Source organism: Zootoca vivipara, chromosome 1, assembly GCF_963506605.1.
Source record: "Zootoca vivipara chromosome 1, rZooViv1.1, whole genome shotgun sequence".
Taxonomy (NCBI): Eukaryota; Metazoa; Chordata; class Lepidosauria; order Squamata; family Lacertidae; genus Zootoca; species Zootoca vivipara.
In genome coordinates, this window is record NC_083276.1 from 78,034,247 (window position 1) to 78,047,263 (window position 13,017).

Here is a 13,017-nt window from a genome sequence, read left to right on the forward strand (position 1 = left end):
TCTGCTTGTAACTAACAATATGTTGGAATTAACTCAAGGCATATTACTTCCTCCTCCAGAGGTTTAGAAGAATGAATTTTATTATTTCCGAGTATGAATGTGTGTTTGTGCATGTGCATGTATACCTGATGATATTCTACCTTTCCACTGAAAGGTAACTACACGAACACACATGTAACAAATTGTATTACTCTGACCCCCATGATAATGCTAAAAATGATGCTTTAATTCATCTAGAAGTTATAAGGAAAAGGTGGGACACACCTGGAGCAAAGAAAGGAAATGCCTCATTACAAACTACAATCAAATTACCCAACTGCTACAAAACAAAAGCAATGAATCCTGGCCCTCTTTCAATAGCTGCTTTGCAGGATCTGGCCCAAAGTCCATGGAAGGGCACCATCTCATATTCAAGAGCAGCAGCCAGAAACTTGCAGGAGTTCACAAGCAGCACATGATGTTCAGGCCTTTCCCTGCTACTTGCATTTCTACTTATATTTCTACATATCTACTTGCATTTTTGATGTGCTTTCAAACTGCTAGGTTGGCAGGAGCTGGGACCAAGCAATGGGAGCTCACCCCGTCACAGGGGTTCGAACTGGCGACCTCCTGATCAGCAAGCCCTAGGCTCTGTGGTTTATTATTATTATTATTATTATTATTATTATTAGCCCTGACACATCTGAGAACACTGGCCAAGGGTGGCTTCCATGTAGACATGGTGGAATATGGGGTGCTTCACACTTTGCAGGTCTGACACCCTCGTGTGTGGTACACAACTACGGTATTTCACAAGGGCTTGTTGTTCATCCTTGACATGCCTGCTTACTGTAAACACCAGTGTCCCAGGCTTGGGACGAACTTGATGGCAACAACATACAAGGTGAAGAAGCAGCCCTCACGCAGCCACGTCGAGCGGGCGGCGGACATTCTTTTAAAACGTGGTGGCTGAAGCGGGCCAGCCACCCCACCGCCTCACCTTTCCCCTCCGCAGATTCCCGCCTTTTCCCCTCCATCATTAGTACTGCATTATGAGCAGCGCTCGCCGAAGGGGTGCCAAGGAGCCGTTGGCCGGGGAGTTTTAAGCCCAGAAGGGGCCGCGAGGGCCAGCGCGCGGGAAAAGCCGCTTCCTGTTAAGCAGCCCCGCCGAGGGGGGCGGATCTCCCTCCGGGCGGTTTTCCCTCAGAGCTTCTCCGCGCGCCTGCAAAAGCCACGCCGCCCGCTCGCGTCTCTGAGCGGAGAGGATTCACGCTGGGCGCTGAAGGGAAGGGAACTCAACCTTCCCGCCTCTTCTTTCCCAATCTCGCCCATGTAAATTTTTATTATTTTTTATTATTTACATGCCTCCTATCTGACTGGGTTCCCCCAGCCACTCTAGGTGGTTCCAATCCACACAATGTCTTCTATATGTTTTGTTCACTTTCTTCCTAAAATGAAGCTGTTCATTGCTTTAATTCTGCCCTGCTCCAAAAATCCCGTTTCCATTAGAGCTTTTAGGAATGTGATGATGAGTTTGTATGACAAGAAGTGCGTTAAGATTTCCAAAATAAAAACACTAATGGGTATCCCCCCTTCCTTTAAAAAAATAATGATGATCCAATATGGTTAAGAATCTAGCATTCTTACTCATTCTATAAAGATAGGGAGACAGAAGCTGATGGTGTTAATCTGAATTAGTTGCCCTTCTGCTTGTAACTAACAATATGTTGGAATTAACTCAAGGCATATTACTTCCTCCTCCAGAGGTTTAGAAGAATGAATTTTATTATTTCCGAGTATGAATGTGTGTTTGTGCATGTGCATGTATACCTGATGATATTCTACCTTTCCACTGAAAGGTAACTACACGAACACACATGTAACAAATTGTATTACTCTGACCCCCATGATAATGCTAAAAATGATGCTTTAATTCATCTAGAAGTTATAAGGAAAAGGTGGGACACACCTGGAGCAAAGAAAGGAAATGCCTCATTACAAACTACAATCAAATTACCCAACTGCTACAAAACAAAAGCAATGAATCCTGGCCCTCTTTCAATAGCTGCTTTGCAGGATCTGGCCCAAAGTCCATGGAAGGGCACCATCTCATATTCAAGAGCAGCAGCCAGAAACTTGCAGGAGTTCACAAGCAGCACATGATGTTCAGGCCTTTCCCTGCTTTTCCCACACAACATGCTTCCTTGGATAAGAGTGTGACCATATTAGCCCATCCTTTTGTCTGTTTTCAAAGATGAGATGAGCAGGAGTGGTGGAGACCACCACTCCAATAGGCTTCAGAGAGGGGAAAGAGGAAGGAATATGGACCTAGGATTGCGGTGGTTTGAGACGAGACAGACACCATAAGGAAGGAAGGAGCTGGGAAATAGTGGAACAACAGGAGCAAGATCACAGGTGCTCCAGCCTGAACAGAGACAGGAGTCTGTTGTGTTAGAAATATCACAGCAGCCAAGTGACATGATGTCTCTAGTATAGTACAGTCCCCTCCTTCCCCTGCAACCAGGTGTGCCCTTTGTGTCACAGTCCAGAAAGCCCCCAAACACAGAGGGATTCCCTTAGCCACTGCTGTAGACAGTAGGAAGGGTCTGAAGGCCAGGAAGTAATTGCTGTGGGGAAGAACAGGCACTCTAGGCAACAGCTCAGGTTTGAGGACGTATATTCCATGTTTCTGTGTGTTTTTGTTGATTTAAATGAAAGAAGCTCTCCACACCACTGATTTCACCAGGCAGCTAGCCCTGTGAGCAGTTGACGGCATCCTCGTTACAGCAGGTGTATGATTTCTCCCATGAGAATTCTTGTATGAATTCCATGAAGTTTAGCAACACCTGTGCTCTAATTAAAGTTCTTTCCTCATTACAAGCATCTAAATATTTCTTTCCTCTTGATTCACATATGCAAAATGAGTTGTGAAATATGAACAAATCTTTTCCCCCATTCCAAGCATATACATATGGTTTATCCCATGTGAGTTCTTTTATGAGAAGTAAGGCTAGACCCATGTGCAAATCTCTTTCCACACTCCAAACATTTACATATATGGTTTCTCCCCTGTGTGAATTCTTTTTTTTTTTGCAATAATTTTTTTAAGTTTTTCCATTTCTATGTTCATTGTATTTTCCATTTCTATATTCATTCCTTATTCCTTTAACATTTATCATGGCTTTACATATACTTAAAATTCCAATTGAATAAAAAAGAAAAAAAAAGTCCACTTTCTATTCAACTTTATATATTGAACTTATTTCTTCTGTCTTCCTTCTGTCATCTTTCCCTTTTTCGCAGATGTTGTTTTCACAGTTCGTTTTAATTTACTTCTCTCTTCCTGTGTGAATTCTTTGATGATATGTAAGGCTTGAGCTGTGAGTGAAGCTCTTTCCACACTCAAAACAGGTATATGGTTTCTCCCCGTGTGAATTATTCGATGATATGTAAGGCTTGAGCTGTGAGTGAAGCTCTTTCCACACTCAAAGCACTTATATGGCTTCTCCCCTGTATGGATTCTGCGATGGCTAACAAGGTATGTGTTGTTACTAAAGCTCTTTCCACATGTCACACATTCATATGGTTTCCCCCCCTGTATGGATTCGCTCATGCATGTGAACTCTGAGTAAAGCTCTTCCCACACTCAAAGCATTTATATGGTTTCTCTCCTGTGCGAGTTCTCTTAATTGAAGTAAGGCTAGCACTCTGAGCAAAGCTTCTTCCGCACTCCGAACATTTATACGGCTTCTCCTCTGTGTGAATTCTTTGATGCGATGTAAGGTTTGTGCTGTAAGCAAAGCTCATTCCGCACTTGCAAAATTTATACGGCTTCTCCCCTGTGTGGATTTTTTGATGCGATGTAAGGCTTGAGCTTTGAGTGAAACTCTTTCACTCAATGAGGCAACTTATGGGGGAGGAGGGACAGGGATGGGGGGAGGAGGGACAGGGATAGGTAATGGGTCAGAACAGAGTGGGGGGGAGACACAGGGATACGCCTATGTAAACATAACACACGAAAAACAGGGGGACTCTGAAGGTGAGGGGAGTCTGAAGTGGGACTCTGAGATTGCATTTAGCAAACTGAGCCACCGCAACGCGTGGCAGGGCCAGCTAGTATTAAATAAAAATGTGCATACTAACCAATGCCAGTTTTACATTCAAATTACAAATGGAAACTGGTTCAGTGTCTTAAAGCTTCTAGTTATACATAAATATAAAGATAATTAATTACTCATATTACTATCCATGCATATGGTTACATTTTTCATTATCAAAAGCACTTTTAAAAAATTAGTATAAGATCAATACATCTAAGTAGACTCTTTTTTCTAGCATATATAATCCTTGACAATTCTTTTGAAATGAATGTTCTTTGGAATTTATAAGACTATGATAGAAATGGATGTGTTCCCACATCTATGAAATAAAAACACATACGTCAGAATATTAATTTCTTTATTAAGGATAATCTATGCTTACTGTGCGTTTAAAGATTTACAACCAATGGAACATTATTTACATGCAGTTGACATTCTGAGAGGATACAAACCAAGTCTTTTTAGAAATTGTTTGGTGTCAAATAAAAAATGCACGACAGCTTAACCCTCCAAACACTTGCAATAAAAAACAGGTTGTCCTCCGCCAATTACATTCCCTTAAAGAATGCAAAAATTGCATTGATAATGCATTAACTATGATTACATTGGAAATATCTAAAACCTGAGTCAAACCTAAGTAAGCTCTTAATAAAAAAGATTATTTACCTTAAAATTAATATATTAGTCAGTGGACAATATAAAGCATATGCACAAAGCTCCAAAACACTGACTCTTAACTTGCTGCTGTACATTGATTAGACACCATGCTGCATTTTAGGATTCATTACCACCCACCCAAATTTTGTTTATTTACTGTAGTTAATCAAACGTAACATGTTCCACCCATTCCTGTGGGGGGCTCTGTACTCTTAATATTTATTTACAGAGCATTGCCATCTGACCTTCATTTTATACCCAAGCTGACATGTTGAACAACCAAGAATATTACAGATCGTTTCTGTGCATCCATGCGCCACGGAACCCAGATGTAAACACTTCCGGGTCCGCGGCGGTCGCAAACCGATCGGTCGCAAACGGAGGCGGTCGCAAACCGAGGTATGACTGTATTAATATTCTTCATCTCAGGATAGAAGAGACCTCCTTCTCACAACCTCAATTTGTTTTAAATGTTAAAAGTTCTGGAACATCAGGATTGAATATTAAAATCTCTGAACATGTTGCATGATCTTTTTTATAGCCTAATTCATATAAGCAGATGTAATTGCTGCACTAAACCCTTAGTTTTATTTAAAGATTGACAAGAGGACTTTGCTGCTATATTTTTGTAATGTTAATATTTTTAGGCTTTTTAGTGTACTTTGTGCCAGCCATGAGCCCCCATACCATTTTCCTTGTAACTCTCATTACAAATTCTCTGGTAATGTTATTCATGATTTGCCATGCCTTCTATTTTTAAGTCTTTGAGTTTGGGACCACATATTTTAACCATGACCTAAGTATATTGAAGGTTTATCCATTTTTCATGATTGCACATAGGGCAAACGACAATGTGCCACCTAGGCTGACTCTAGCTTGCACTGTGAATTGTCCCACAAATTTTGCATCTGATAGCTAACTTTCCTGAAATATAGGGAAATGTTATGAAATGTGGCAGCTTTTACTCATATCGAAGTGATCTCCCATTTGAAACAAAAAGACGTTACAGTGTATTGAAACTTTTTTTTTAAAAAAGCTAGCATAGAAATTACTCCTGTCTCAAAGGAAAGGGCTTTCATTAGGTTAAAACAAAAGGAAATTTCATGTTGGGCCATTCATAAGCAACACCATACAGAAATGTGCTGACTTTTACCCAAATATACGTAGATAGGTTACAGTAATACCTCGGGTTGCAAATGTTGCGGGCTGCATGTTTTCAGGTTGCGGACCGCGCCGAACCCAGAAGTACCTGAATGGGTTACTTCTGGGTTTCGGCGCTCGCGCAGAAGCACAAAGTAATGTCATGCACAGAAGCGCCAAATTGCGCCACGCGCGTGCGCAGACGCAGCACTTCAAGCTACAAATGCTGCGGGTTGCGAACGTACCTCCCGCACAGATCACATTCTCAACCAAAGGTATGACTGTATTGTGAATTCAGCAACTCTATTTCCAAGTTCAGCAGCTCTGCTTTCCATATCTAGCAGACAATTTACAAGTTAATACAAAACACCCCACAGTGTAATAATGTCCTGCATTTAGAACCTCTGCTTTTGATGTACTGAAAGACATATAAAGCAGGCCCATTCACAACGTAAATGAGAATGCAGAAAAATACTAGGGCATGTATATTTTTTAAGTGTTCAATTGTCGTAGTTGAAGGTAGAGCAAATATTTCATCAGTGACCTATGGCAATATAAGCTTAGTTCCAAGCAACAAAACATTTTTTTCACTTAGCGCATTACATTAGGTTTGCCAGAATATTATTTTATGTTCAGCTTAATGAAATGCCTTTATTTAAAATGAATGCCCAAAGTTGTCACTTACTGATATAAAAAAACCCCAGCAGTTACATCAATTGATGGTTTGCTACAGGTACTTTTCAAGTCAGGTTTTTGTTGACATGAGATTGGAATGCACTATTTTCATCCATTCATTTATAGAATACAGGTAGAGAGATTTTAAAGTAAGAAATGATCAAATGTACACCAAATTAGGACAGGTCTAGACATCTTAACTTGTGGCCAGTTTGCAGCTCTTCTAATAACACAGAGAATACCTAAAGTCATATCTTGGGGAGAATAAAACTTCTGATCAACTGTAGTAATGGATGTTGGAACTTCTTCCAATAATACTTATTTATATAACTGAATGGATGCTGCATAGCTGCCTTGTTTTCAGCCACTGATCAGAAGAGTTCTCACTGCCAACACAGGATGTTTAGTTGACTTGCTGTTAGAGAATCACTTGGTTGAATTTTTGCCAAGACTGAACAAGTTACGGATGTCACACAATGCTTGTTTGATGTTCTTTCCGAAACGATGGGAATTCTAAACAATAAACAGAGTAGGAAATCCATATTTAGTTACATGGAACTCTAATTAATATATAGTTCATAGTGTGTGCATACATAACATAGATACAAACCAGAGTGAGTCATACGATAATTCATATTTATATTCCGGTTAGAATCTAATGTGTGCTGCTCTGATTATGGATGGTTTCTATCAGTAGAATGGGGAGGGAGGCAATTTTGAGTGATTCCTGCCCCCTCCCCCCAGCAGCCTTCTGTTTATCCCAAAAATCTGCTCCAGCTGCCCTCCCAACCCTCCAGAGGGAGTTGGGGAATTGCCAAAAATCCCCCCCCCTTCCTGTTCTGCTGATGGATCCTTTCAGCAAAGTGACATCCACTGGATTGCACCATCTATGAGTTTAAAAAAATAATTTCTTAGATAAATATGTAATTTCCTACTAGAGAAAAAAATGCCAGAAACTGGTTTCACCTTAACAGTAATATTGGACTATGGAGATCTAATGCAATACATAATAGGAATAATTCTTTTCTTATAAATGAGAACCTGCCACTAACAATACAAAGTCTAGAGGTAAATATATCAAGTAATTCACACCATACAAACACAGGAGGGATTTATATGTGCAGGTTTTCAAGTGAATGATTTACTTCTGTTGATACATATTTGGGGAGAAGAAAGAGGGGTGACATTAACTGTTTGCTATTACTTCTTTGCTGTATTTGTCTTACAATATCAGTCTGCTCAGAGCTTGATCCACAAGCAAGTGTACCAGTTAACACACATCATTTTCATTCAGTATCTCTAAAACATCACAGTAGTTTAGAAGAATTTTTGTTGCTCCTTAGACAGAAGCCTCATTGTTAAATGGTCAAGAACAAAGATTAAAATGTTTATTGTATCTGATTTTTTTTCTTTGTTTGCAACATACTGTGACTAGGTTGCATAGTTTGATTTGTGGAAGGATGGGGCTGCATTTGTGTAGAAAGTTAAAAGACCTCTAGTCCCCACAAACTATAAAGTGAAGAAGGCCTAATGAAAATTAATGTGCCTTGACCAACAGCAGTGAATCAAAATTTCCTGTGATACTGTACACAAGGCAACATAAAGCAGCGTTTCTCAACCGCTGTTCCGCGGCACACTAGTGTGCCGCGAGACGCTGGCTGGTGTGCCGCCATGTGCGGCGACGAGAAGGGCGATTTGCATTGTCACGTGCCTGGCGGCCGCCAATAAACAGTTCTAACCCACCGGAAAGGAAGCCGGCCGGGTCACGACGCGGGGCAAGCGCAGCTCTCAACAGCCACCACCACGGGAGGGTGGTTTTAGACAAACTTAAAGAAGCTGGCTGGATGAGCTCAACCTGAAACTTGCTGAGCAAAGGATTGTGCTGGCAGAGAAATCAGCGGCTTGTGAAGCCTTATTACAGGAGATTGCAACCAACACAGCAATTGGCAAGTGTTTCTTACAGTCATAATTATATAGTCAATATAGGGCGGCACAGAGTTAATTTTTTTAACTTTTTAATGGTGGTGTGCCTCGTGATTTTTTTCATGGAACAAGTGTGCCTTGGCCCAAAAAAGGTTGAGAAACACTGACATAAAGAACACAGCATATTTGAAAAACCAGCATCAGGTTTAAATCAATTCAACTGTCAGAGAAAAGGCTTCTCTAAACGTAACTAAACATGTGAAGCATTATAACCTATGCAGAAGTTCTAGTAAACGTAACTGATTACAGTTAGTAGCAACATCCATTCTGCACCAGGATAGCTGGGACAAGCCAACAACATGGTTGGGCAAGAAACTGTGCAAATAAGGAGACAGGTCAAGGACATAATGTAAGGATATATGAACAAAGGAGACAGGTCAAGGACATAATGTGAGGATATATGAACAAAGGAAAAATATTTGTAATAGCACTGATTGGATCAATTTGGACAATAGGTTGGAGAGATGGAACAACTGTCATGGTATGTGAGCCTGTGACATACTCAAGGATCTTCTAACTTGAGACATTCTGTCTCCTAAGACAGACCAGTTCTGAAGCTTGGGGGGAAATACAACAACATAATATAACATCACAAAGGACAGCAAATGGTACAATACTGCCTGAACTATGAATGATGACTGCTCAGTACAAGCAAAATATCTGCATATTTATCGGGAACAGAAAACCATAGTATCCATAACAGATATAGTCTAGAAAACATGTAGCTTATATTTTGAAAAATCTGTTGGGTTTTTTTTTTTTAACTTTTAGACTCAATCTTCTGCTAGACAAATATTTAAAAATATCCCAAACACAAGTTTCTCTAATAGGCCTATTAAACGAGTGTACAGAATGCTCTGGACTTTAGTAAGACACTTACTGTTTCAGGGCAAGAAAATTTGCTGGATACATGGAAATTGATAAGATTATCACCCACAATTATATATGAGACACCATAACCATCATCAGCAACCTGTGGAAGAAGCATTTGGAGTGTGTTAATATACATTCATGCAAAAGCCTCTAATGATTTATCTTTTAAAATCCTCTTAAGAAAGTAGAATAGACTTTGTTCAGATGTAATGATCAACTATGAATTATTGTTACAGGAATGAGCCTAGATGAGCCTTAGACTTGCATGCTCCCCCTCCTCCCCTGTGGCACAGCCACAAGCAGATCTGAAGCTTTCCCTTCTGTGTTCAATTAACCACAGTTTAGCATGTTATGTGAACCATAAATGGTGGTTAATATGAACCACTGTTTATTAAAATAAGCCAATTTCATTATGGTTTGAACTTAGCTTGATTTGGCAATCCATAGGAAAGAATAGTTGCAGTTTGTCTGGGTTCAGAAGAGATGCTAAAGAGCAGTTAATCTAAAGCTGAAATAAAACCTTCGGATCTTTTCCTTGACTGTGCTAGAAAAGAGGGCAGGGGGGAGTGCCCCAACCCAAGACTCACCTGAGTACTTTCCCATAATGATAAGATGGTTCTAGAACACCCTGGGCACATATTCTGTATTACCACCAAAGGTTTTCTGAAGACGCTATGCCCATTTAAAAACAACAACATTCAAGTGGCAAATGTCAAGCTTCTATGTTTTAATGAATTATATATGCAAGAGTTCATGGCCCAAACTCAGAAGAATTATCAACTAAGTTTCTAAACAAACTCAAATCTGTATAAACCTTGCTTTCTCACCCCAGGTATATTTCCTTTGACCACAATATTTAATGTATATAGGGAGCCTTGACCATCTAGGGTTGCCTTGACCAACATGGCAACATGAGGGGAAATTGCTAGTGTTTGTTTGCCAAGTGTTTTCTGGGGCTCTGTTTATATAATCATTTAGCATTTAACAAAATAAACATTAAGCATTCCCTTAAATTTATTTATTTACTTTCCTCTATATTGCCCATCATCCGAAGATCATAGGGCAGTTTACAATATAAAAACACAAAAATACATACCACAGTAACAAACAAAGAGACACAATCTCCTTCCTGCCCAGTTTAAAAGGCCATAGATTGTTTAATTAGCCAAAGGCCTAGGAAAAGAGGAATGTTTTTGCCTGGTGCCTAAAGATATGTAACCAAGGCACCAGGTGAGCCTCCCTGGGGAGAGCATTCCACAAGCACGGAGCCACCACAGAAAAGCCCTGAATGTATGTTTTACATACATTCTCAGAAATTTCAGTTAATACTAATACTGGGCTGTGGGGGCATTTGGTTTAATAGAATGACAATTTACCTAAGGCCATACAATTTACCATAAGGTTCATAAGCTAAAATTGAAACTGTGGACTCCGCAGCTAACAGTTCATTTGCTTAACCATTACACTAGCTCTTTTCCTCATAGAGATGAGAGCTAAAGGTTTACAATGTCATGGTCCTTTGACTTTTTGCGTCAGGTTGGGATGCTGTGTGCCATGCCAGTTTGAGGATAATACACTGAAAGTGTTTTTGCTATACCAGGCAGGTATAACTGGCAGAAGTGTAATTAGGGCACTGGTGCTTGCCTCTCTTAAAGACAGATACCATTCAACTTACAGGTCCAAACCCTCCACCACTGGATTCCATTTCAGGGTTCTTATTCAGATCAATATGCTGTTGGGGTGTCTGACTGGTTGAAAGTCTCCAGGGTTCTGCCAAAACCTGAGAAAATAAACAGAACAGAACAGTTAGCAAGGGGTGCAGTTCTACCAAACAACCCATTCCTTCTTCTGCAAATATTTTCTTCTTTTGAAGCACTGGGTCTGCAGTTTCCTAGTGAGAGCAAGCAATTGTACTGTCACAATATTCCAATGTGCACCAGGATGAATGGAGATCATTAATTTTATTAATGTATATGCCACTTGCATGCCAAAATGTCTTCTGATTACACACCAGTGTGACTGGTAGATTATAGAACATGTCAATGCTCTTTGACAAAGAAGTGTGCTCATTAAAACTATGTGTTCAGGATAGCTGTGCTCCAGCAAGAATGTAACTCTACCACTGAACAGGAATATTTGTGAAAATTGTGCTTTGTGGAAGATCAATATCTTTGTGGTAAATCAATATACAGCAAGGTTGATCTGCATGTGTGTCATTGCACCATCAGATATTCCTGTGCCCAACTAGCAATACTAAGATTTACTTAGGGTACAACAGCTCACAGGGCTCTCTCAATATTGGATATATTTGTAATTCTTGTTTGGGGAAAAAATTAAGGATTTAGGAAGCTGCTTTATATTGAGTTAAACTATTTTTCCATATGGCCCACTGCTGTCTATATTTTTAAATGTTTATGAATAATACATTTATATTTATTTATTGATCATAAAATTATGAAACGTAAATCAGTTGTTAGGCCTAAATTACCTTTCTTTAAGGCCCACAAGTTTCCTTCCATGCTTCAAAATGCCCAGAAACTTGGCATCTCTTTGTATGCATTTTAATATTTTGTTGGAAGCCGCCCAGAGTGGCTGGGGGAACCCGGCCAGATGGGCGGGGTATAAATAAATAAATTATTTATTATTATTATTATTATTATTATTATTATTATTATTATTATTATTATTTCAACCAAAATATACTGTTCCCACTTCTTATGTGATCAGTAGCACATTATATCACTACTCACCTCCTTAAGGAAAGGAGATTCAACAGCGAGGTATTTGGACACCACATAAAGGCAGAAAAGGTGGCGATCTATGCCGGAACCAGTCATGGCAAGACGATACAAGTGCTGATGATTATCAGCAGCAGCCTTGAAAAGAGCACGCTTCTTTTCAATCTGAGGATTAAGAGAGGGAAAATTCAAAATTTTCAATTTAAAATAGCATTAGAGTAACCTGAAAGCCTAGAAAAAGGCAGAACATTATAGGCACACAGAGGCATGCAGAGCTCTCTTTCAGCTTTCTCCATCTTCAGTATCCTACTGCTACAGTATCCTATTCAACAGGGTTGCCAAAACATCCCTGGAATTAAAAAAGCATTGTGAACAGTGTTTCACAATGCTTTTTTTTTAATTCCTGGGATGTTTTGGCAACCCTGTTGAAATTCCTAATAGGGGGTAGTAGTAGGGGCCAGGGAGTAGGGAATCATGGAAGGGTACTGTTGTACATATACGGATATCTATGTACTTCTTTGGATTGCAGAGTCAACTGCAAAATTCAAATGAATGGTATGTTCACTTAAAACATTAATGGATCCCTTAATAAATTAATGGATCCTTTCATATTTCAGAGTAAAAATCTGACAAAATGGCCACATCAGTCAGTATGACTGTGATATTTCAAGACAGTCTCTCAAACTTTGGATTGAACTGGAAAATATGGACAGTTCTTATGTACAATTAGGGTACTTGTGTATATTAGACACAGACCAATGCAAAATAGTTCAGCTATTATAGAGTTGCCATATTTAAGAAGTGAAAATCTGTACACAAAGTTGTTGAGCTTCTTTTCAGTGAATTCCGTCTGGACACTGTTTGTGTGGCAA

The 13,017-nt window shown here is 39.6% G+C and overlaps 1 protein-coding gene across 4 annotated transcripts in view; it reads right to left on the minus strand.

Moving 5' to 3' along the window:
- Window positions 1-6,375: 6,375 nt before the first annotated feature.
- The window catches only part of CPT1A (carnitine palmitoyltransferase 1A), a 42,915-nt gene continuing 36,273 nt past the window's right edge, over window positions 6,376-13,017 (minus strand). For all 4 annotated transcript variants that reach the window (XM_035122628.2, XM_035122602.2, XM_035122610.2 and 1 more), the window contains exons 16-19: window positions 12,158-12,310; window positions 11,083-11,187; window positions 9,415-9,507; window positions 6,376-7,064 (exon numbers count right to left, since the gene is read on the minus strand). In XM_035122628.2, the coding sequence (XP_034978519.1) occupies window positions 6,978-7,064; window positions 9,415-9,507; window positions 11,083-11,187; window positions 12,158-12,310 (438 nt within the window). In that variant the 3' untranslated portion in view covers window positions 6,376-6,977. The remainder of the gene's footprint in view (window positions 7,065-9,414; window positions 9,508-11,082; window positions 11,188-12,157; window positions 12,311-13,017) is intronic.